The sequence below is a fragment of the Hemiscyllium ocellatum genome, chromosome 16 (assembly GCF_020745735.1).
Source record: "Hemiscyllium ocellatum isolate sHemOce1 chromosome 16, sHemOce1.pat.X.cur, whole genome shotgun sequence".
NCBI lineage: Eukaryota > Metazoa > Chordata > Chondrichthyes > Orectolobiformes > Hemiscylliidae > Hemiscyllium > Hemiscyllium ocellatum.
Window position 1 is genome coordinate 1848926 of NC_083416.1, and position 26019 is coordinate 1874944.

The 26019-nt window shown below is 44.8% G+C and overlaps 1 protein-coding gene across 5 annotated transcripts in view; it reads right to left on the reverse strand.

Moving 5' to 3' along the window:
• Positions 1-7400: 7400 nt before the first annotated feature.
• The window catches only part of b4galt7 (xylosylprotein beta 1,4-galactosyltransferase, polypeptide 7 (galactosyltransferase I)), a 34004-nt gene continuing 15385 nt past the window's right edge, over positions 7401-26019 (reverse strand). For all 5 annotated transcript variants that reach the window (XM_060836990.1, XM_060836991.1, XM_060836989.1 and 2 more), the window contains exons 4-7: positions 20089-20314; positions 17850-17933; positions 11224-11328; positions 7401-9369 (exon numbers count right to left, since the gene is read on the reverse strand). In XM_060836990.1, the coding sequence (XP_060692973.1) occupies positions 9214-9369; positions 11224-11328; positions 17850-17933; positions 20089-20314 (571 nt within the window). In that variant the 3' untranslated portion in view covers positions 7401-9213. The remainder of the gene's footprint in view (positions 9370-11223; positions 11329-17849; positions 17934-20088; positions 20315-26019) is intronic.

The window sequence follows — 26019 nt, forward strand, 5'->3', positions numbered from 1 at the left end:
TACTCTGGAGTGTTGTGGATGTTCCATTGCTGAATACATTTGGGGCTGGTTTAGATAGGTGTTTTGGCCTGTTAATGAATCAAGGGAACTGAAGAGCCAGTGAGAGGTGGAGTTGAACCCAAGACGGGCCATGATCATATAGAATGGTAAAATACGGGCCACATGGTCCACTCCTGCTCCTAGTCTGCGTATGATAAACAGCAGTGTGGGTATTCCACTTTAAAGACATTGAAGAGTACTGTAGCTGGTGAACAAACTCAGATTGATCAAGAGTTGAGTCTATAATTACACAAGCCCTGGAAACAAAACAAAGTTTGTCTAGCACTCCTTACATGCAGAGCACTCTACAAAGCTAAAAAAAATCACAGAACACCAGGTTATAGTCCAACAGGTTTATTTGGAAGCACTAGTTTTCAGAGCGCTGCTCCGTCATCAGGTGGTTGTGGAGTGTAGGACACAGAATTTATAGTAATAGTTTACAGTGTGATGTAACTGAAATTATATATTGAAAAGACATGGATTGTTTGTTAAGTCTCTCATCTTTTAGAATGATCATGTTGGTTTCAGTTCTTTCATATGTAAATCCCAGAACTTTTTTAAAAGTTACATTCTCAAGTGAACTTTAACATTAGGTGCCATGTTGGCCCACATAACACATTGAAAGTGTGGGATGCCCTGTGTGAGGCTGTCTGTGCCCCAATGTTCACACTGATTCTAATCTAAAAAAGGGATTTACACAATCTTACGTGGACTCATGCAGTTTTTGAGCAAAATGAAATGTAATTCTGCAAGTACAAATTCACCCCACAAACTTCTGTGTGTGTGTGTGTGTGTGTGTGTGTGTGTGTGTGTGTGTATAGTGCAGTGGGTCACCTGTAGTGTGACATGAACCCAAGGTCCCAGTTGAGGCCACCCCCATGGGTACTGAACTTAGTTACCAACCTCTGCTTGGTCACTCTGTGTTGTTGCCTGTCCCGAAATCCACCTTGGAGGATGGTCACCCGAAGGTCTGAGGTCAAATGTCCCGGACCACCAAAGCGTTCCCTGACTGGGAGGGAACATTCCTGTCTGTTGATTGTTGTGCGGTGTCCAGACATCCGTTGCCGCAGCCTCTGCTCGGTTTCCCCAATGTACCATGCCTCAGGGCATCCTCGCTTGCAGCGTATGAGATAGACAACAAGTCACAGGTACATGCCACATACGTGGTGGGAGGTGTCCCCGTGTGTAATGGTAGTATCCGTGTCGACACACTGACACACCTTGCAGCATCTACCATGACAGGGTTGTATGGTGTTGTCCTGAAGGCCGAGCAGTTTGCTGCGAACAATGATCTGTTTGAGGTTTGGTGGTTGTTTAAAGTTGAGAAGTGGAGGTGTGGGGAAGGTCTTGGTGAGGTGCTCATCCTCATTGATAATGTGTTGTTGGCTGCGAAGAACATGGCGTAGTTTTTCAGCTCCTGGGGTTGGAGCATGTGTCTGTCTCCTGAGGAGGTCATTGCGGTTTCTCGCTGTGGCTTTACACTGACACTCGCCCGCGCACACTCTCTCTCACAGACACTCATACCCCCACCCCTGAGACACATACACACACTCTCTCTCACAGACGCTCATACCTACACACAAACACACATATAAGTTTGTGGGGTGAATTTGTACTTGCAGAATTACATTTTATTTTGCTCAAAAATTGCATGAATCCATGTATGACTCTGTAAATCCCTTTTTTAGATTAAAATCAGTCTGAACATTGGGGCACAGACAGGGCACCTGACACCTTAACTGCATTATCTGGGTCAACATGTCACCTAATGTTAAAATTCACTTGAGAATGTAACTTTAAGAAAGTTCTGGAATTTACATATGAAAGCACTGAGAATAACATGATTTGGAGGTGCCGGTGTTAGACTGGGGTGTATGAAGTTAAAAATCACACAACACCAGGTTATAGTCCAACAGGTTTAATTGGAAGCACTAGCTTTCGGAGCGACGCTCCTTCATCAGGTGGTTGTGGAGGACACAATTATAAGACACAGAATTTATAGCAAAAGTTTACAGTGTGATGTAACTGAAATTATACATTGAAAAATACCTTGATTGTTAGGTCTCTCATCTGTTAGAGACTGTTAGAGAAGTTTCACTTCTTTCATATGTAAATCACAAAACTTTTTTTTAAAAAAAAGTTACATTCTCAGGTTAACTGTAACAATTGGAGTCAGCCCAGATAATGTGTTGAAGGTGTTAGCCCCCTGTGTTCTGTTGTCTGTGCCATAATGTTTAGACTGATTCTAATCTAAAAGATGAGTTAACAAGTCTTACACGGATTCATGTAAACCAACAGGCCCATTCTAAAAGATGGGAGACTTAACAAATAATCCGGGTCTTTTTCAATCTCTAATTTCAGTTACATCACACTGTAAACTTTTGCTATAAATTCTGTGTTTATGATCTTATACTCCACAATCACCTGATGAAGGAGTGTCGCTCCGAAAGCTAGTGCTTCCAACTAAACCTGTTGGATTATAACCTGGTGTTGTGTGAGTTTTAACTTTGGACACCCCAGTCCGACACCGGCACCTCCAAGTTACTTCACAAAGCAGTAGAGAAACAGCTGACACTGGGCAGACGCTGGTGGCGGGTGTTAGGGGGCTACTGAAGGCAGGGAAAGAAGTGAAAAGGCAGAGCTGCTCGAAGCTATTAACTGAAGGAGTGACATTGACAGTGGGTCAGTTGTACAGAACAAGGAATAGGTTTGTGTTGAACAATGCAATGTGTAAACAAACAGTTACTCATTAGTTGAGACCAAACTGTCTTTGCCATTGAAGGGTAGGACTTACCTCCCGTTATCTGGGGATCTCGTGGAACTTGACAAGGAGAGTGAAGCAGACATTGAGTGTGGATGAGGACATAGGCTAAAGTGTTTTGGAGATATTAAGGTAGCTAACAGTAGCGCGGAATAAAAATCAAATCATTGGAAGTTTAAGCTTCACAGGGAGGTGAGAAAAAAGATCTTTCTAAGAGACAACGAAACTGGGATCAAAATCAGGTAGCACTTCAACGTTTTGGTCACATGACAGTTGTATGTATTCTGATCCATGTCCCTGTTATCATTGTGAAATACAGTGCAGCATCTTCTATAAAAGCAGCAATGTTGCAGTCCAACACCTATTCTGAGGAATTATTAATGTCAGCTAATTTGCCTGATTGGATTTGCCTCTAGTATCTCAATGCACCTTGCTGTTAAAAAACATCCTGTACACGAGTCATTTCCCTAATGATGTGTTGACATGATGTAAAACTGTCTTTCACAGAATCAAGGAAATATTAGCTTCCAACAAGTAAACATACTCCCCCAATATTATCTGGCCTGTCAACAGCTCCCATCTACAAAGCATTGTAAGGAAATCTGTGTTGCACATTTCCACAAAAGCAAAGGAAGAAAACACACCTAAACAACATCTTTAAGGGGTTTTCGTACAATGGAAGTGGAAGAGGTTTTGGTGTAATATAGCTCAAACCCCAGGGAATCTAACTCATGTCCCATTACGACACTGTCCTGGATAATACAGATCCTTACTGAAGTGAATACCCGTGCGAAACAAAAACTATGTTACTGAAAACAGTGACATGAAACCAAAAGGTCTTGCGCTCATCAGGATTGACACAACAATGTTAAATCATCAATAAATTCACACCCAAGGAGAAACACAGATTCACTTTATTGGCGAGTTGACTCTTGATTGAGTGAAGCAGTGTCATGCAGGAAACTACAAGAAATTATAGGCAGCAGGTTATGCACAATTTTTAAAGAAATCTGTTGACATTGTTACAACAGAGAATGCTGGAAAATCTCATTAGGGCCTCATAGCATCTGAGAAGAGAGATAATGTTTTAAGCCCAGTAAGACTTCTTCTGAACTGAAGGGCTCACACTGGATTCAAAATGTTAACTTTGCTTTTCTCGCTACAGACTGTGCCAGGCCTGCTGAGTTTTTCTCTAGCTGTCTGTGTTTGTTTTGGATTTCCAGCATGTGCAGTATTTGTTTAATTATTCAAGTCCTGATTGCCCGGAGGCAGTAACAGCAAACCACGTGCTGGAGTCATATGTAGGTCAGACCAGGTAAAGATGGCAGATTTCCATCCCCAAGGGATAAAGTGAACCAATTTTTTTTTAATGAGAATTGACAATGATTGCAATATGATACTCCCAATGAGATGGTTGCCATCCAGCTATTTATTCTGGATTTTTTTTACTGTCAGCTGCGATGGTCGGATTCAAACCTATATCCCAGAACTTTAACCTGGAGTTTCAGAAAGACTAGCCAAGTGGCAGAAGCACTGTGTCACCAGCTGCTTGAAACAATGCAATTATTAAGGCTTGAATCCATTCTCTTTGTTGGCAGAGCACAGGTCCCTGCGCAGACATTTACACTTGCTAGAAGCAACTGATAGATTGTTGTCAGTTTGGCTATTCACGCACTCAGGATAGTTCAACAGTGGCAGTGCCCCGACCTCTGGATCAGGATCAGCTACCTTGCAGATTTCCCTTATTTAACCTGTTCAGAGATGACACGCCTCTGGAGTGGGTGGGACTTGAAGCCAACTCTCCTGACTCAGAGGCTGGGATACTGCACCTTCAGAGCCCTCATGGGCTACCTCACAAGTTTGACCAATTATCTTAAATCTGTTGTCAGTTTGGCTATTCACGCACTCAGGATAGTTCAACAGTGGCAGTGCCCCAACCTCTGGATCAGCTTGCATGGGTTTAAGTCCTATTTGCTCCAGAAGTGTAGAAAATACCTGCAGCTTTTTAAAGAAAAATGGACATGAGCTTATTTTGCAATAATAGTGCGTCCGATTCCAAAGAAGGTTTTATTAGATGACTTATGGCTCAGGTGCAAACGGTTGAAAAGAGGCAGCATTTTTGGCCAAGGTGGGAATGATGACCCATGCAAATCTGTGGGATAACTCAGCAAGAGCTCCTACAGGACGCGATGCACTGATGGATGATTTTGGAAATTGGAGGGGATGGGAATTATCCTTGAGGACATTGCAGAAGTAGAGGTGACAATGTTTGCAGAAGCCAGATATTGAGGCAAGGTCAGAGCTTGCAACGTTGAAAAATGGACAGCAAGTGGTGGATAGAAGGGAATGTTTCTTTCAGAAAGTTACTCAGGTTGAAAGAGTGTGCAGAAGTTTAACACAGTCTCCTTGAGCCTAACAGAACTACAAGGGAAGGTGAAATCAGTATGTACACTTTTAAACAGGGCTGAAAAAACTGATAACATTAGGTATTTGTAATGTGTGGAGATACGAAATGATGGCCCATCCATAACAAACTATCAGTTTGAAAAGACAGAGATGGCATTGCGAAAAATGATGAACACATGGGTATTTTCAGCATACTAATAGAAGCAGACTCTCTGTGTATGGTTGGTGTCACCAAGCGGAAGCATGTAAATCAGTAAGAGGAGGCAGAGGATGAATTCTTAAGAGAATAACAAGGCAAGTGTCCCGGAGTTGCTGTAGTCATTGCTGGAGCTACACTGGCTCAGGCAGCACGCCAGGAGCAGGAGAGTCAACATTTCAGGCATAAGCCCTTCATCAGGAATATGGATGGGGAAGGGGGCTGAGAGAGAAATAGGAGGTGGGGACTGGGAGAGGAAGATATCTGGGAAGGCGATAGATGAATGCAGGTGGGGTTGATGGTGATACAACAGTGGAGTGGATACATGAGAAGGCAGACGGACAGGTGAAGAGGTCGGTGCTGAGTTGGAGGGTTTAACCTGGGAGATGGTGGAGGGAGGGGAGATTTGGAAACTCCACCAACTGACAGAACGCTTCAGGGAACGTCTCTGGGACACACACCAAACAGCCCCACCGCCCTGTGGCCAACCACTTCAACTCCCCCTCCCCCAAAGACATGCAAGGGCTGGGTCTCCTCCACTGTCAAATCAAAGCCACCCGCCAACTGGAGAAAGAACACATCATCTTCCACAACCACACAGCATCAACATCGACTTCACCAGTGTCCAAACCATTGACCCGCAAGGCTTTTCCAGCGCTGCACTGTTCAACTCTGACTCTCCAGCATCTGCAGTCCTCACTTTCTGCTGGACTGACATTGGAACAGGCAACAGGGGAACAGTCCTAATGAGGAGACCATGGAGGAAACAGATGTTTTGATCAACTGTGTAGCATGTTGAAGAGGCAGGAGGGAATAGAGCTTTGTAGTAATTGTGCGGAGTTTCTTGTGAGTCCATCTGCAGTTGGAAGGATGGATTGCTGGCTGGTAGGCATTAACAGAATGGTGGGAGAAGTGATCGTGCAGTTTCTAGGTAATCAAGTATTCATTCACTTTGCCAAGACTGGCAGTGTACAGATTGGGAAGTGGTTGAAAAGGGAAACCTCTGAAGGTAGGGAAGGTGCAGCACAACAGAGATGTTCAAGAAGGGAATTTGAGTGGGCAAGATATTAATGTTCTTCAGGCACATTTTGCTCAAGAGGTAAGGACTGCAGTGCGTTCAGTGATTTACTACAAAGCAACCCTTTACATGTTGTTGCAAAATACCTACTTTAACCCTCCCCAAACATGTTCAAATTCACTTGAAATTCTCAAGGACAGTGCCTGCATGGGTTTCCTCCAAGTGTTCCGAGTTCCTCCAACAGTCCAAAAATAGAAAGTAGGACATTACAGCACAACACAGGTGCTTCAGCCCTCAATGTTGTGACGACCTGTGGAACCAATCTGAAGCCCATATAACCTACACTATTTCATTCTCGTCCATGTGCCTATCCAGTGAAAGGCTGTGCAGGTTATTGGCCATGTTAAATTACACACAGTGGCCAGGGATAGGTAGTTAGGTTGATTTATTAGATTAGATTAGATTCCCTACAGTGTGGAAACAGCCCCTTCGGCCCAACAAGTCCACACCGGCCCTCCAAAGAGCAACCCACCCAGATCCATTCCCCTACATTTATCCCTTCACCTAACACTACGGGCAATTTAGCATGGCCAATTCACCTGACCCGCACATCTTTGGACTGTGGGAGGAAACCAGAGCACCCGGAGGAAACCCATGCAGACACGGGGAGAATGTGCAAACTTCACACAGACATTAGGCATGGGAAATGCAGGGTTACAGGATAGGGTGGGGGGTTGCTCTTCAGAGTTGGGCTGAATGGCCTGTTTCCACACTGTAGGGATTATACGATACCCACAGAAGCACCCTGGTTTATTATGCAACTTTGTTTCTTAGGGGGAGGATTCTGTCTGTCAACCACAGCGACATATAGAAAAGCTTAGGGAAAAAAACACACAAAATTACAAACCTGCTGAATATTTCAGTTCCCTTATGAAGCAGTGCATGTATTTTTTGTATGTTTCAAGGACAGCACAACACAATTGGTAAAATTAATTTATTTCTATGAGTTACCTGCAAAATTAATAAATATGATAAAGAAATGCACAGGAATGGCAGTTGCTACGCACCAATACTGAACTCATTGCATCCCCTCTCTCATGGACCTACATAGCAAAGCATAATAGACACTAAAACAAATGGAAATATTCTAAAAGGTCTTTGTAGTTGTAGATTTACTTATAAATCCACCCACTTCATTGATAAATGCCAGCATTGCCTTAGCTTACTACTGTAACCCTCCATCAGCCATTAACCTGAAGGGTAAGGTACCCTTCATTGAGCTACATAAAAAGGAATGTGCAACCTTAAAGCATTGAGGTTTTTTTTCCTAATTCAATGCTTCAAGAACACAGAAAGAGATCAAACAATATTTATATTTGTGCTTTGGTTACTCTCTTCCTGTCAACCTGGTACATTTCTGCTTGTTGTCTCCTGGTTTAAAAAGGTCTTGACCTCACTATAAGGTCTTATTATAAGAACTATAAGGTCTTGCTTATATTTCACTTCATATTTCATCATCAGAAAGAGTTGATTTTTGAAAGATGTATACAATTTTTTAAAAAAGCCATTTCAAAAGCAACTGCAGAAACTGAAAACAGCTTCAGAGCAGGGCTCATTAAAATCATCAACAGCTGATAAAGTGTGCAACAAAATGGTCTGGTCAATGAATGTTCACCCATTTAATACTTTACTGTAGTAGCATTGCAAATATTCCACCAGGTGGCAGGACATCCAAGAGAATCACGGTTCTGCTCCTTATCATGATGTTTGCTGAAAATGAATCAGGATGAGCAGGGGCCCCATAGATCACAGCCATGGAGTGATCCAAACTGTCACTGTAACAGTAGCCTTAAGTAGACAAAGGTTCTCTTTACGATATCACAATGAATCAGCTGTAAAAGTGTAAAGCACATTGCCTCCTATTCACCTGATGTGTCCGTTTCCTTCATTATAAAATCCTTCCCACCCTTTACACTTGGTTAGGAAGTGTAACTTTCCTCGCTGGGCAGATGGTCACCTTTACAGCATTCACACTGGCCGAATTTCAAGACGTGTAACAGCATTCAACAAATTCAGGTGGCCACTCTGGTGGGCTTGTAGTAAGCTGCTGCCTGTCTGTGTCTAATAACCGTGCTCACCAACATGGAATAAGGGGGTACTAGTATCCAGTTCTTTGTAAACATTTGTTCCATTAATCTGAATCAAAAAGGAGCAGCTTTAGGCTTTAAGTCACACTCATGGGTGGTTTACGGCTTATTGTGAAGGAAAAAGTTTACAAATCACACAATTCCTGGTCGTCACTGAATTCAGGTAAAAGATTCCCTTGACTCGAGTGATCTCATCAGCTCCAGACAGAATAAACTGTGGTATAACAACGATTGATGTCAAGTTCTTCACCAGGGTAAAATGGTACAATCCATCAGGGGACCACTTGCAATGGTTGACAGGTCTTGTTTTCAATAATAAAACAAGTTCAATGGTAAAAACATTCCAAATAAAAAATTAAACTGGATGTTCATTTGTGAGCAACTTCCCCTGAGTAACATATTACTCCATCCTTGATGACCTTTACAATGCAGTAATTTGTAACAGAAACTATCAGCACAGTTCAGCCAGAAGGGAAAGTCCATCTGTGCCTCCCTCTAATACTGCATTACTTTAGCACCTGATTCTGTGTTAAGGGCATCTCTGATAGGAACAGGAGCCCATGACCACACAGTGATAGGTCTATTCATGATATCGCCATAACCATGTCAGTAAAGTGAGACCCTGTTAGTTTCTGGCTTTGTCCAATCAGTTTATGACACACCATGGAGTTTCATTCAGGTCACATTCCAACAGGATGTTAATGATGAGGCAGTGTACTCCTTCAATCGTCAGCTCAGATCTCGACACCACGCTGTACTTCAGGTTTTTTAAACCACCTTCTTTGTCGATTTTAAACTGTTCCTGAAGATAAAAGAAATGACACACACACACACACACAGATATATTTTTTAAAACAGTTAATTTAGCATCTTCCCTAGCCCCACTTTGTACCTTGAAGAAGATGGCAGAATCAGGTATTATTCAACAAAAAAAAACTCCAAAGAACTGTGGATACTGGAGATCAGAAACAAAAACTGAAATTGCTGGAGAAACTCAGCAGGTCTGGCAACATCTGTGGAGAGTCATAGCGATGTACAGCATGGCAACAGACCTTTCCACGCCGACCAGATATCCCAACTCAATCTAGTCCCACCTACCAGCATCCAGCCCATGTCCCTCCAAACCCTTCCTACTCATATACCCATCCAGATGCCTTTTAAATGTTGCAATTGTACCGTCCTCCACCACTTCCTCTGGCAGCTCATTCCATACACGTACCACCCTCTGTGTGAAAAAGTTGCCCTTTAGGTCGAGAAACAGTAAATGTTTCAGGACCCATGATACTTCTTGAGAACTGAAGAAGGGTTCTGCGGAAGTGTCACCAGATCTGAAATGTTAACACTGCTTTCTGTCCACAGATGTTGCCAGACCTGCTGAGTTTCTCCAGCAATTTCGGTTTTTGTTTCCGATTTCCAGCATCTGCAGTTTTTGGAGTTTTTTTCTTATTTAGTGTCTTATCAGGGAACTGTTAACAAGGGAAATTATTTTAAGCTGGGAATCTTGGGAGTGAAGTAATGACAATTAGCATAGCAATTTCATAAATGTGAACTTACCACTGAGAGAGTCAACATAACCCCCAAGATAAAAACAGGACCTTTTTGTTTAGAGTCCGTACAGTGTGAAAGCAGGCCATTTGGCCCATTGAGTCCACAATGACCCTCCAAAAAGTATCCCACCCAGATCCATCCCCCCCACCCAATCCCTGTAACCTTGCATTTCCTTTGGCTAACCCACCTAGCCTGCACATCCCTGGATAGTATCGGGCAATTTAACATGGCCAATCCACCTACCCTGCTCAGCATTGGACTATGGGAGGGAACCCCTGCAGACATGGGGAGAATGTGGTATTGAACCCAGCTCCCTGGTGCTGTGAGGCAGCAGTGCTAACCACTAAGTCATCATGCCACGCCTTAGTAGCTATCACATATCTCTCTAGCTTTGAGAAACTTGATTTTAGATTAGATTAGATTAGATTAGACTAGACTTAGTGTGGAAACAGGCCCTTCGGCCCAACAAGTCCACACCGACCCGCCGAAGCGCAACCCACCCATACCCCTACATTTACCCCTTACCTAACACTACGGGCAATTTAGCATGGCCGATTCACCTGACCCGCACATCTTTGGACTGTGGGAGGAAACCGGAGCACCCGGAGGAAACCCACGCAGACACGGGGAGAACGTGCAAACTCCACACAGTCTGTCGCCTGAGTCGGGAATTGAACCCGGGTCTCAGGCGCTGTGAGGCAGCAGTGCTAACCACTATGCCACCGTGCCGCCCACGATTTCCTGATCAATTAGCCAAATTAATTAATGAGAAAGGTAAAATTGGGAATAAACAGAACTATAACTCTAATCTGTTCTCTCTCTCTCTCTCACTCTGCTTCTTAGCAGCGAAGGCAGGAATAGGGTGATTAGTGAGCTCTGCTGGTTGGCACCTTTTCAGGGCCATTTCTATTCATTCTCCATTTATTTAAAATGAGCAATTTAAATGCCTTGGAATTTTTTTTCCTGTGTGTTTACTGTGTTGCCTCAGCTTTCTGAACATTGACTTTCTGCCCTTCTGCCCCTCTAACCCGAGAGAGCGAAATTATAACTGGGATCGCTGATGTGTGAGAGTAGGGAAAGCCTATGACAGAGGCTGTACTTTCCTCACCTGCTTCTGTCTCGACACTCTCTTCTGGTCTCGCTTCCTCCATGCTGGGTCATGGATATGCTTGAAGGTTTGATACCCAGTTTTGATTCCAGTAGGACGGTACAACTAGAGATTAAAACAAGTAGCAAGTCTGTTGTACAGCACAAAAGCCCATTTTGTGTTAGAGACGCAGAAAATTTCAGAGAAGGCACAAGAAGACATGGCTGAACAGATTAGATGTCATAATAAAATTGCAGGATCGTGCTAACTGTCTAATCTAGAGAGAATTGAGAAGTCTCTCAATATCCTTGTTATACAGAGAGAATTTAATAGTCGCAATTTGTTTAGCAGGGCCAGGAACACAAGTATTCCAGGGGAAGGCTGGAACAATCACCCATGTCCACTCATGTAGGAGAAAGCAAACACGCCCCTTTACATCACTGGTATTACCTGTGGGGCACAGAACTCTAAAGATTCACCACCCTCTATGTGTAAACATTGCTCCTCATCTCAGTCCCAACTGGCAATCCCCTTATTTTGAAATTGCATCCCCTGTTACTAAACTGTCCAACCACGTACCTGCATCTACCCTGTCCATGATTTTCCATATTTTGCAGGTTTCAAAGAGATCACCTCTTATTCTTTTGAAGCTACAGGCCCCGTTTTCCCAATATCTCTTCAGAGGACAGTCCCGTCATTCCAGACTGTTGGTGAATGCTCCCCAATGCCAATCACCAGTCACTGAGCCGTCTATGAGGCATTCAACGTCACAACAGTGCTGCAGCGATGCCAACTGACCCAAACCCCTAGCTGCTGCAGCTAACGGCACTCTCTGCCCAGAGGGATACTGAGGGCAGTTGGAAAAACTCAGAACCCGTGAAAAGAATCCTTTGTTTTAATTTTTAAGAGGTAAAAGAGGGTTCATTTTAATTTGTATTTTCAGGTTTAATTGAGCTTTGACACCATGGTCTCCTGAAGAACAGCAATGATACAGATTACCTCACTATGCTCAACATAAACTAATTATCCTAGAATCAACAGCTGGATTACACATACCACAGGATATACACTCGAGAGGTTGGAAATGGCCTGTCATTCCTCCATGTCTTAGCTAATAATACTGAATACTTAAAGACTCACGCGCTAATCATTTCAGATTAGGGACATTCAATTAAATGCTTCATCATCTAACAACAAAGAAATGTTTAATTTCCCAGTTTCTTTGGTGAAGGGAAACAAAGCTGCAATCCTCAGCAGCCAAACAACATGGCCTCCCATGATGTCTGATTTCTCTTCTTCCATTACAGCACCTCACAGTCCACTGCTTCTGCTGCCTTCCACGTACAGCCTCTCTCACTGTCATCCACCGCAACTGCTCCTTCCTCTGGTCAGGTCTATGCTCTTCTCCACTTCACGTTCTCTCTCAGCCTCTGCTGCTGGTTTAATTTGGCGTCATGTTCGGCGCAATGCCGTGAGCCAAAGGGCCCGTTCCCGTGCTGTACTGTTCTTTCACTAATCAGGTTGTGTTCTACTAGTTTCTGGATGCCCTTATCTGCACAGAATTTCTCAGCATCTGCGAAATCAAGCGCCCTATTTGTTTTATAAAGATCACCTCTCATTGTCCTAAACTCCAATGAGTATATTGGCCCAATCTGCTCAACCTCTCCTCATGGGATAACCCCTTAAATCCAGGAAATGACTAAACATTTCTGAACTGCTCCCAATGTTTGTATATGATACGTTTAGAAAGATGACCAAGACTGTACACAGTACTCCAGGTGCAGTCTCACCAACATCCTATATGGTTCCCTAGCTTTATATACTACACACCTTGCAATAAAGACCAACAATCTTTTTGCTCTCCTAATTATTCACTGGACCCACTTGTGAACTTTTTGAGATTGCTGTATCCTTCAATATCACAGCATGCCCCAGTCACACTCATTTAAATGCTGCTCCCCTTTTCTATCCTTGCTTTCAGAATGGAAAACCTCATTTTCCCACATTATACTCCATCTGCCAGTGTTTTGCCCACTCCTTAACATATGACTATCACTTTGCAAACTCAAGAATTAGCTTTGTCCCTACCTTTGTATCAGCAGCATATTTGGCTACTCTACAGCTGGGCCTTCCTTCCAGGGCACTGAGATAGATGGTAAATGGCTGAATCCCCACACTGATGCCTGTGGCACTCTGTAGTCAGCTTGACAAACTGAAAATGACTCGTGTATCTCAATTCTGTTTCTTCCTATTTAGCCAAGCCTCTGTTCATGCTCATATCACATCCAACAACATGAGGGTTCAGGTTAATGATTGTTGCAAGTTGCCTCACAGGTAGGCAGGGTGGTTAAGAAGGTATTTAGCACACTTGTCTTCATTGCTCAGATGTTTGAGAATAGGAGTTGGGAAGTCATGCTGGGGTTGTAAGCATGTTGGTGAGGCCACTTTTGGAGTGTTGTGTACAATTCCATTCACCCTGCTATACAAAGGATATTATTAAACTGGCGAGGGCTCAGAAAAGATCTACAAGGATGTTGCCGAGACTGGAGAATTTGAGTTCTAAGGAGAGGCTGGATAAGCTGGAACTCTCTTCACCGGAGAGGAGGTGGTTGAGGAGCGTCCTTATGGAGGTTTATAAAATGATGAGGGACACAGATAAGGTGGACCACAAAGATCTTTTAGGAGAAAGTGATGACTGCAGATGCTGGAGATCAGAGCTGAAAATGTGTTGCTGGAAAAGTGCAGCAGGTCAAGCAGCATCCAAGGAGCAGGAGAATCGACGTTTCGGGCATGAACCCTTCTTCAGGAATGAGGAGAGTGTGCCAAGCAGGCTAAGATAAAAGGTAGGGAGGAGGGACTTGGGGGAGGAGCATTGGAAATGCAATAGGTGGAAGGAGGTCAAGGTGAGGGTGATAGGCCGGAGAGGTCAGGAAGATGGTGCTGAGTTCGAGGGTTGGGACTGAGACAAGGTGGGGGGAGGGGAAATGAGGAAACTGGAGAAATCTGAGTTCATCCCTTGTGGTTGGAGGGTTCCCAGGCGGAAGATGAGGCGCTCTTCCTCCAGCCGTTGTGTTGTTATGGCCTGGCGATGGAGGAGTCCAAGGATCTGCATGTCCTTGGTGGAGTGGGAGGGGGAGTTGAAGTGTTGAGCCACGGGGTGGTTGGGTTGGTTGGTCCGGGTGTCCCAGAGGTGTTCTCTGAAACGTTCTGCAAGTAGGCGGCCTGTCACCCCAATATAGAGGAGGCCACATTGGGTGCAGCGGATGCAGTAAATGATATGCGTGGAGTTGCAGGTGAATTTGTGGCGGATATAGAAGGATCCCTTGGGGCCTTGGAGGGAAGTGAGGGGGGAGGTGTGGGCACAAGTTTTGCATTTCTTGCAGTTGCAGGGGAAGGTGCCGGGAGTGGAGATTGGGTTAGTGGGTGGTGTGGACCTGACAAGAGTCCCACCTATGTTCGGGACACCACCCATGCCCTCCACCTCCTCCATGATTTTTGCTTCCCTGGTCCCCAACGCCTTATCTTCACCATGGACATCCAGTCCCTGTACACCTCCATCCCCCATCACGAAGGACTCAAAGCCCTCCGCTTCTTCCTTTCCCGTCGCACCAACCAGTACCCTTCCACTGACACCCTCCTTCGTTTGACTGAACTGGTCCTCACCCTGAACAACTTCTCTTTCCAATCCTCCCACTTCCTCCAAACCAAAGGAGTAGCCATGGGCACCCGCATGGGCCCCAGCTATGCCTGCCTCTTCGCAGGATATATGGAACAGTCCATCTTCCGCAGCTACACTGGCATTACACCCCACCTTTTCCTCTGCTACATCGATGACTGTATCGGCGTTGCCTTGTGCTCCCACGAGGAGGTTGAACAGTTCATCCACTTTACCAACACCATCCACCCCGACCTCAAATTTCCCAGGACCGTCTCAGACACCTCCCTCCCCTTCCTAGACCTCTCAATTTCTATCTCGGGTGACTGAATCAACACGGACATTTACCGTAAACCGACTGACTCCCACAGCTACCTGGACTACACCTCCTCCCACCCTGCCCCCTGTAAAAACGCCATCCCATATTCCCAATTCCTTCGTCTCCGCCGCATCTGCTCCCAGGAGCACCAGTTCCAATACCGTACAGCCCAGATGGCATCCTTCTTCAAAGACCGCAATTTCCCCCCAGACATGATCGACGATGCCCTCCACCGCATCTCCTCCGCCCTTGAACCCCGCCCCCCCAACCGCCACCAGGACAGAACCCCATTGGTCCTCACCTACCATCCCACCAACCTCCATATACATTACATCAACCGTACTCATTTCCGCCACCTCCTTACGGACCCCACCACCAAGGATATATTTCCCTCCCCTCCCCTATCAGCGTTCCGAAAAGACCACTCCCCCCGTGGCTCCCTCATCAGGTCCACACCCCCCACCAACCCAACCTCCACTCCCGGCACCTTCCCCTGCAACCGCAAGAAATGCAAAACTTGCTCCCACACCTCCCCCCTCACTTCCCTCCAAGGCCCCAAGGGATCCTTCCATATCTGCCACAAATTCACCTGCACCTCCACGCACATCATTTACTGCATCCGCTGCACCCGACGTGGCCTCCTCTATATTGGGGAGACAGGCCGCCTACTTGCGGAACGTTTCAGAGAACACATCTGGGACACCCGGACCAACCAACCCAACCACCCCGTGGCTCAACACTTTAACTTCCCCTCCCACTCCATCAAGGATTTTTTTTAGATTAGATTAGATTACTTACAGTGAAGAAACAGGCCCTTCAGCCCAACAAGACCACACCGATCCACCCATACCCTTACATTTACCCCTTCACCTAACACTATGGGCAATTTAGCATAGCCAATTCACCTTTGTGACTGTGGGAGGAAACCGGAGCACCCGGAGGAAACCCACACAGACACAGGGAGAATGTGCAAATTCCACACAGTCAGTCGCCTGAGGCGGGAATTGAACCCGGGTCTCTGGTGCTGCGAGGCAGCAGTGCTAACCACTGTGCCACCGTGCCGCCCACTAAGACATGCAGGTCCTTGGACTCCTCCATCACCAGACAATAGTAACACGACGGCTGGAGGAAGAGCGCCTCATCTTCCGCCTAGGAACCCTCCAATCACAAGGGATGAACTCAAGATTTCTCCAGTTTCCTCATTTCCCCTCCCCTCACCTTGTCTCAGTCCCAACCCTCAAACTCAGCACCACCTTCCTAACCAGCAATCTTCTTCCTGACCTCTCCGCCCCCACCCCACTCCAGCCTATCACCCTCACCTTAACCTCCTTCAACCTATTGCATTTCCAAGGCCCCTCCCCCACTTCCCTCCTCCCTTAACCCGCTTGGCACACTCTCCTCATTCCTGAAGAAGGGCTCATGCCCGAAATGTTAATTCTCCTGCTCCTTGGATGCGGCCTGACCTGCTGTGCTTTTCCAGCAACACATTTTCAGCACAAAAAGGTCTTTTCCCTAGGGTCGGGGAGTTCAAAACTAGGCGGCATATTTTTAAAGAGAAAGGAGAAAGATTTAAAAGGGACCGGAGGGACAACCTTTTCACAGAGAGTGGCTGGTGTGGAATGAGCTGCCAGAGGAAGTGGTAGATGTAGGTACAGTTACAACATTTAAAAGGCATTTGGACAGGCACAGGAACAGAAAAAGTTCCAAGGGATATGGCCTATGCAGGCAAATGGGACTAGTTTAGGTTGAGAAACTTGATCAGCATTGACGTGATGGACCGAAGGGTTTGTTTCCATCCTGTATGACTCAATGAGCTCTTACGGTGCAGTAACCTTTAATCTGGCACCCCTCAACTGCCTTTTAGAAATCCAAATAAACTGCATCTACTGGCTCATCATTCACACAACGTTTTAAAACCTCAAAGAACCCCAATAAATTGGTTATGCTGAGTGGACATGGTTTGTCTGCAGTGGTGGGAATTACAGGGTTAGTGTATAATGGAGGGAATCAAGAGTTTCTCTTGTTGATTCATGGAATGTAGATATCGCTGGTTAGGCACAGCATTTATTAACCATCCCTAATTGCCCAGAATCCAGTTAAGAATCAACCCCTATTGCTGTGGGTCTGGAGTCACATGTAGGCCAGACCAGGTAAAGATGGCTGTTTCCTTCCTTACAATCGACAATGGATTTGTGGTTATCATTAGACTCTTAATTCCAATTTTTCTTTTATTATTGAATTCTAACTCCAACATCTGCCATGGCAGGGTTTGAACCCAGATCCCAGAACATTATCTGGGACTCTGGATTAACAGCCCAGTGATAATACAACTAGGCCAAGGCTTCTTCAGCTATTTCATCCCAGTGAGAGTTGGGGAGTGAAAGGAAGAAAGGAAATTACAAAACTGGGAGAATACAAACAGTGCAGAGGATGTACCATTTACACTGACTGCTGGCATGTCAATCACCCAACGTTGGTGGTGTCACTCTATTAAAGCTTGGCCACCTGTACATTCAAGCAACATTCATGCCTAATCACAGGCTGAGAACAGCATGCAAGGATGCACCAAACAGGAATTTCACAGTATGTCAGAGTTTAGACTTGCTTACACAAACACTGAAAGGTTTGAGTATCTCTAACAAAGCATGGTGTACGGCAGTGCAGAACAGTTACCTGCAGCCCTGCTGCTGAGATTCTACGATAAAATTCATCATCCTCACGGCCCCATCCCCAAAATCGATTTGACATTCCATTACACTGCAAAAGAACAAACAGAAATTGCACAGATTCCAAAATAAAGACAGACACCACTTTGGGCAATGTCAATGCCAGAGCTTCCCCAAGCACGAGCTTCCTCCCAACCCACCACATCGACACATCCTTCCATCCCCTTCTCCTTCGTTTGTTTTCGCTCTCATCTCATTGTCTCATAGTACGTTAGTAACTTCAACATTTCATCTGGTAGCCAGCCATGCTAATATCTCTGAGTACAGAGGTTTCTGTATTCTGTAGTCCCTAATTCAGTTTACAATTATTGAAAAGCAGCTGTGATCCGAATACATTGGGCAGGGAACTAATCGCAAGAAATTTAGACGACAATAAAAGAGGCGTATTACACTAACTGCACGCTGAAGCTTAGATAATAGAGAGGGCATTTATAAGTGTGTCTTTTCCATCTAAAACTCACCTCTTCAACATAACACATCCCAGGGACTGTTTTTGAAGGATGCAATTTAGTGACTAATGATGAGGATAGACTAAGAGAGTGAAGCTGTATTCAGTTGAAAAGCCTATGGTCCAAACATATACTCCTGTTTTTAATGAGTGAGGCTTGATTAAGTTTCATGATTGCTAAGCTCTGTAATTAGTAAAGGAAACCAGTTAGTGTGGTTGGCCGTGGCTAACTGGCGATGCACCATTGCCTCTGATGTTAGAAGTTTCAAGTCCCACTCCAGACACATATTGGTTGCTGACATTTCAACGATGTAATGAAGCAGTACTGCAGTGGCGGAGCTGCTGATGTTTAACAACACTGTCTTCCACCTCAGGCACCTTACCATACATCAAAGAAGTTTCAGAAATGACAGCCAGACTACTGAGACCCCTCATAATCCTAGTAGCACACAAACCCACCAACACTCTCAAACAAAAACTAACAAACTTAAAAGACTCAGTACAACCCATGGACAAAACCAACGTCATCTATAAAATTCCATGCAAGCACTGACACAAACACTACGTAGGACAAACAGGAAGAAAGTTAGCCACCAGGATACATGAACACCAGCTAGCAACAAAAAGATACAACCCCCTCTCCCTCGTAATCCTACACACGGATGAAAAAAACACCATTTCGACTGGGACAACACATCTATCCTGGGACGGGCTAAGCAAAGACATGCCAGAGAATTCCTAGAGGCCTGGCACTCCAACCACAACTCCACAAACAAGCACATAGATCTAGAGCTGAAAATGTGTTGCTGGAAAAGCGCAGCAGGTCAGGCAGCATCGCAGGAGCAGGAGAGTCGACGTTTCGGGCATGAGCCCTTCTTCAGGAATCTTATGCCCAAAACGTCGAATCTCCTGCTCCTTGGATGCTGCCTGACCTGCTGCGCTTTTCCAGCAACACATTTTCAGCTCTGATCTCCAGCATCTGCAGTCCTCACTTTCTCCACACAGATCTAGATGCCATCTATTAACCCCTCAGAAAACGAACAGGAAATGACATCACCACAAACCCCAGGAACCCCATCCAGGAGAAAGATATAAATAGAAAGCAGGAGACAACAGCTTCACTTCACTTGGAGGTCACCACTGATGATGTTACCGAGCCAGGTAATGAAACGTCTGGATATCAAACCTACAGCTCAGCAAGCAAACCTACACCCTAAACCTCAACCTGAGCTACAAACCTTCACAAACCTTGCAAGGAAAAAAATGATCACTGCAGACTAAGAGAAGTCGGGAAGCTCTGACCAGATTATCCATCACTTAGTAGAGTTAAAACAGAATATCTTGCCAATATCTCCCTGGGAGCTTGCGGTGTTTCCCTACATTAACACAATAATTACACTTAATGAGTACTTCACTGGCTATGAAACAATTTGGGTCATCTCAAAACTAAAATTGCTTTCCTTTTCTCACAGATACCTGCAGGATAGTTCCTAAACTGAGGAATCATTACGTACCAGCCATATTCATCCAAATTCAAGTCTTCGATTTCTAGCTCCATCAAAATGCTGAGTGATTGTAAATATCGCTCATAGTGATAGTAATTACTAAGTTAACTATCAAACACCAGCCCCCTACTGATCCATTGAACCAATGGATTAGCTCCCTGCCCAGCATATCCAGATCACAGCTGCTTTTCAATCAATAATAGTTGTGGGCTCGGTGTCGAATTATTACCCACCAGTTCAAAATGCTGCTTGGTCAGGAGGAGGATCCCTCCTACATAGCTGCTGTAATGGTAGAGAGGATGAAGGTCTGGGGACGCCACATGAAATGGCCCTTTTTCAGGATACCCATAATCCAGCTGGTCATTCAGGGGTAACAAGTCCACGTCGTGCATAGCGAGGTAATCCGTGTCATTGCCACTCTCCAGGAAACCCACGTTTATCAAAGAAGCTCGATTAAACCTGCAGATACAAATTAAAGTGAACACAAGATATTCAGGGTCCCTCTCATACATTTAAAAAAAAAGATTTTTTTTTACAGATTCAATGTTTTCAAAACTGATCATTGATGATCATTGATTATAAGTCAATAACTAAAATGAGTTAACTCATCTTAAAGAATACAGTTGCTTTAAAAAAGCCTATTTCCTTTTATTACACTATTAAAAAGGTACACACAGAGCACAGCCTCGTGTATGAGAATCACAGCAACAAATTCATGGGCTGGGATCCATTTTGAGGCTTGATCTAAATAATGAAGGATCTTATACGGTGCAGTTAAGGTAGAAGGATGGAATTGAGGAACATGGTCAAAATCTATATGTAGCAAATGTAACGTCAGAAGCAAAATTTTAGACAAGAAGAACATGTGTGTGTTTAGTAGGTAGGTTATCAATGAATTGCAAGAGAAGAGATGAGAAGCCTCCGTAACTCCCCTAGCGCGCACACGCACATGTTCTTATGGTCTGAAAGGTTTGCTCCTGAAGTGACGTTTGCTGTATGTGGATTTTGAGCATGCTCCTCAATCTCATCCTACAACCTTCACAGAGGGTCGGTCATCAATAAATTGTGATCACTTAAATGGTTCAAATGAAGATGTTTTCCATCGTTTAGCTGACAATGAAAAGGAAACTGAAAGGCTAAACCTTAGTTGGTTTTAGATTCCTCCTGCCTTTTATGCTTTGGACATACCTGGGTAATTTTCCCACAATGCCTGGTTATTGCCTGTTTAATTGCTGCAAAACACTTCGGTTAGGAGATGGCTAGATGCAGTGCATAGTCTTCAGCACTCAGAACATTGCCAGGACCCATAGACTTTCAAAGTTTGGGAGAAGATTTGTAGCTCGGGTGCTCGTTGTTGTGGTTCTGTTCGCCGAGCTGGGAATTTGTGTTGCAGACATTTCGCCCCCTGTCTAGGTGACATCCTCAGTGCTTGGGAGCCTTCTGTGAAGCGCTTCTGTGATCTTTCCTCCGGCATTTGTAATGGTTTGAATCTGCCGCTTCTGATTGTCAGTTCCAGCTGTCCGCTGTAGTGGTCGGTATATTGGGTCCAGGTCGATGTGCTTATTGATTTGAATCTGTGGATGAGTGCCATGCCTCTAGGAATTCCCTGGCTGTTCTCTGTTTGGCTTGTCCTATAATAGTAGTGTTGTTCCAGTCGAACTCATGTTGCTTATCATCCGCGTGTGTGGCTACTAAGGATAGCTGGTCGTGTCGTTTCGTGGCTAGTTGGTGTTCATGGATGCAGATCGTTAGCTGTCTTCCTGTTTGTCCTATGTAGTGTTTTGTGCAGTCCTTGCATGGGATTTTGTACACTACATTGGTTTTGCTCATGCTGGGTGAGTTGTCTGAGATTTGGTAGGTGTTGGTATCTGCAAGTAGTTGTTGCGCTTTTTGGATGTAGTCTGCTTTGTCCAGGATGACCGTCATTCTGCCTTTGTCTGCTGGTAGCATGATTATGTTCTTATCGTTTCTTAGTGATTTTAGTGCTTTCCTCTCCTTGGTGTTGAGGTCATGTGTTTGCCTTTTCCTTGTTATCAGAGGTACAATACTTTGTCTCACTGTTTGTTGTGTCTCTTCTGTCAATCCATTGTTCCTGAGTGTGCATTCTAGTGCTGCTAGGAACTAGACAACAACTCACCAGAACGAAGGACCCGATACCTAGCATGAGCAAAACCAATGTAGTGTACAAAATCCCATGCAAGGACTGCAAAAAACACTACATAGGAGAAACAGGAAAACAGCTAACGATCCGCATCCATGAACACCAACTAGCCATGAAACGACACGACCAGCTATCCTTAGTAGCCACACACGCAAATGACAAGCAACATGAATTCGACTGGGACAACACTACTATTATAGGGCAAGCCTAACAGAGAACAGCCAGGGAATTCCTAGAGGCATGGCAGTCATCCACAGATTCAAATCAATAAGCACATCGACCTGGACCCAATATACCGACCACGACAGCGGACAGCTGGAACTGACAACCGGAAGCAGCAGATTCAAACCACTACAAATGCCGGAGGAAAGATCACAGAAGCGCTTCACAGGAGGGTCCCAAGCACTGAGGATGTCACCTAGACAGGGGACGAAACGTCTGCAACACCAAATTCCCAGCTCGGTGAACAGAACCACAACAACCCATAGACTTTGCTGTTTCCATTGCACTCAGCTACTAATATCACAACTAGGAGGTAAATATGATTGCCTACCCATCATTTCCAGTTATAGACACTTGCCAACATGTTGGCTTTGACTTTTGCACTTTCATCTGGTTAACTGAAGCAGAAAATAGGATATTCATGGAGTCTCCTCCTTGTACATCTTGCCTTACTGTCCACCAGCATTACTGAGAATGTCACGGGATACAGAGCTTTCCTTTGAAAGCTGAAGGCAGTAGAAAGATTAGCTCATCAAAAGTTGGAAAACAAAACTCAACCATGTTGCTTCTGCAACTTTAAGGAGCACGTGGATGTAACATCACTCAGTTGGTGCCTAATTTTATAATATTCCTGATTTCTGGTCTGCTATTCACCCCATCAGGTTTGAAATTACCTTCACCAGAAACTCTGCCTGCAGCTACTGCAGGAGTTATCTTTGTGATGTGAAAGATTATTTCTGGAGGGAAAATAAACAATGATAGGTATGCATAATCATACACTGGAAATCATCGGTAGATGAAAATTGTTCAATGAAAACTAAACACGCAAATAGTCCACTTTGAAAACAGACCAAATCAAAACTCCAAAAATGACCCAAAAAAAAAATCGCAGCACATATTGGATAGACAGGGTTTTGTGACGCAATGGTAGTGTCCCTATCTTTGGGCCAGAAGTTCCAAGTTAAAGTCTCACCTCCTAGATGTGTCATAATATGTCCAAAATGTTGATTAAAATACCTCGGTTGGATATAGACGTGTATATATCATTGTGGCTCACATACATAACATGCAGAAAATATACATCTTGGGTGTTAGTGCAGGACAGTCACAAGCTGAAATGGTGTTGCCTCATTTCCTTTTCTAACATAGGTTTGTCAGGGGCAGGAACGGTTGCTGGATGTTCCAGGGTTTAGAGCATTTAAAAAGAATAGGGAGGGGGGGAAAAGAGGAGGGGGTGTAGCACTACTAATCAGAGAGGGTATCACAGCTACAGAAGCTTCTGTCGAGGAAGATCTGCCTACCGAGTCAGTATGGGTGGAAATCAGGAACAAGGGAGCAGTCACTTCGTTAGGGGTTTACTACAGGCCCCACGATAGCAGCAGGGAGATGGAAGAAAGCATAGGTCGGCAGATTTTGGAAAAGTGTGGACGTAGTAGGGTTGTTGTAATGAGTGACTTTAACTTTCCCAATATTGACTGGAACCTCCTTCGAGCAGAAGATTTGAATGGAGCTATTTTTGTAAGGTGTGTTCAGGAGGGTTTCCTAACTCAGTACGTTAACAGGCCGACGAGGGGAGAGGCCATTCTAGACTTGGTGCTCAGAAATGAGTCGGGGCAAGTCTCAGATCTTGTGATGGGAGAGCATTATGGTGATAGTGACCACAACTGCCTCACATTCTACATAGCTATGGAGAAGGAGAGGATTAGGCAAAATGGGAGGATATTTAATTGGGGAAGAGGAAACTATGATGCGATTAGGCATGAGTTAAGAAGCATGGATTGGGAGCAATTGCTCCATGGTAAAGGCACTATAGACATGTGGAGACTGGTTAAGGAACAGTTGTTGCAAGTGATGAATAAATATGTCCCTCTGAGACAGGCAAGAAGTGGAAAGATAAAGGAACCTTGGATGACGAGAGCAGTGGAGCTTCTCGTCAAAAGGAAGAAGGTAGCTTATATAATTCGGAGGAAGCTAGGGTCAAGCTCAGCTCTACAGGATTACAGGCAGGCGAGGAAGGAACTCAAAAATGGTCTGAGGAGAGCCAGGAGGGGGCATGAGAAAGGCTTGGCAGAACGGATTAGGGAGAACACAAAGGCATTTTACACTTATGTGAGGAATAAGAGAATGGTCAAAGAAAGAGTAGGGCCGATCAGGGATAGCATAGGGAATTTGTGTGTGGGGTCTGAGGAGGTAGGGGAAGCCCTAAATGAGATTTTTGCTTCTGTCTTTATGAAAGAAACGAACTTGTAGTGAATGAAACCTTTGAAGAGCAGCTGTGCATGCTGGAATGGAAGCTGATGTGCTGAAAATGTTGTCAAACATTAAGATTGACAAGTCGCCAGGCTCAGACCAGATTTGTCCTCGGCTGCTTTGGGAAATGAGAAATGCAATTGCTTTGCTACTTGAGAAGATCTTTGCATCCTCGCTCTCCACTGGAGTCATACCTGAGGACTGGAGAGAGGCAAATGTAATTCCTCTCTTCAAGAAAGGAAATAGGGAAATCCCCGGCAATTACAGACCAGTCAGTCTCACGTCTGTCGTCTGCAAGATGTTAGAAAGGATTCTGAGGGATAGGATTTATGACCATCTGGAAGAGCATGGCTTGATTAAATACAGTCAACACGGCTTTGTGAGGGTCAGGTCATTCCTCATAAATCTTATCGAGTTCTTTGAGGATGTGACTAGAAAAGTTGATGAGGGTCGAGCTGTGGATGTGGTGTATATGGACTTCAGCAAGGCATTTTATAAGGTTCCCCAAGGTAGGCTCATTCAGAAGGTCAGGAGGAATGGGACACAGGGGAACTTAGCTGTCTGGATACAGAATTGGCTGACCAACAGAAGACAGTGAGTGGTAGAAGAAGGAAAATATTCTGCCTGGAAGTCTGTGGTGAGTGGTGTTCCACAGGGCTCTGTCCTTGGGCCTCTACTGTTTGTAATTTTTTTTAATGACTTGGATGAGGGGATTGAAGGATGGGTCAGCAAGTTTGCAGACGACACAAAGGTTGGAGGTGTTGTTGACAGTACAGAGGTTGTTGTAGGCTGCAGCAGGACATTGACAGGATGCAGAGATGGGCTGAGAGGTGGCAGATGGAATTCAACCTGGATAAATGCGAGGTGATGCATTTTGGAAGGTCGAATGTGAAAGCTGAGTACAGGATTAAGGATAGGGTTCTTGGCAGTGTGGAGGAACAGGGGGATCTTGGTGTGCAGGTACATAGATCCCTTAAAATGGCCACCCAAGTGGACAGGGTTGTTAAGAAAGCATATGGTGTTTGGCTTTCATTAACAGGGGGATTGAGTTTAAAAGTCGTGAGGTCTTGTTGCAGCTCTATAAAACTTTGGTTAGACCGCACTTGGAATACTGCGTCCAGTTCTGGTCGCCCTATTATAGGAAAGATGTGGATGCTTTGGAGAGGGTTCAGAGGAGGTTTACCAGGATGCTGCCTGGACTGGAGGGCTTATCTTATGAAGAGAGGTTGACTGAGCTCGGAATTTTTTCATTGGAGAAAAGGTGGAGGAGAGGGGACCTAATTGAGGTGTACAAGATAATGAGAGGCATAGATAGAGTCGATAGCCAGAGACTATTTCCCAGGGCAGAAATGACTCACACGAGGGGTCATAGTTTTAAGCTGGTTGGAGGAAAGTGTAGAGGGGATGTCAGAGGCGGGTTCTTTACACAGAGAGTTGTGAGAGCATGGAATGGGTTGCCAGCAGCAGTTGTGGAGGCAGGGTCATTGGGGACATTTAAGAGACTCCTGGACATGCATATGGTCACAGAAAT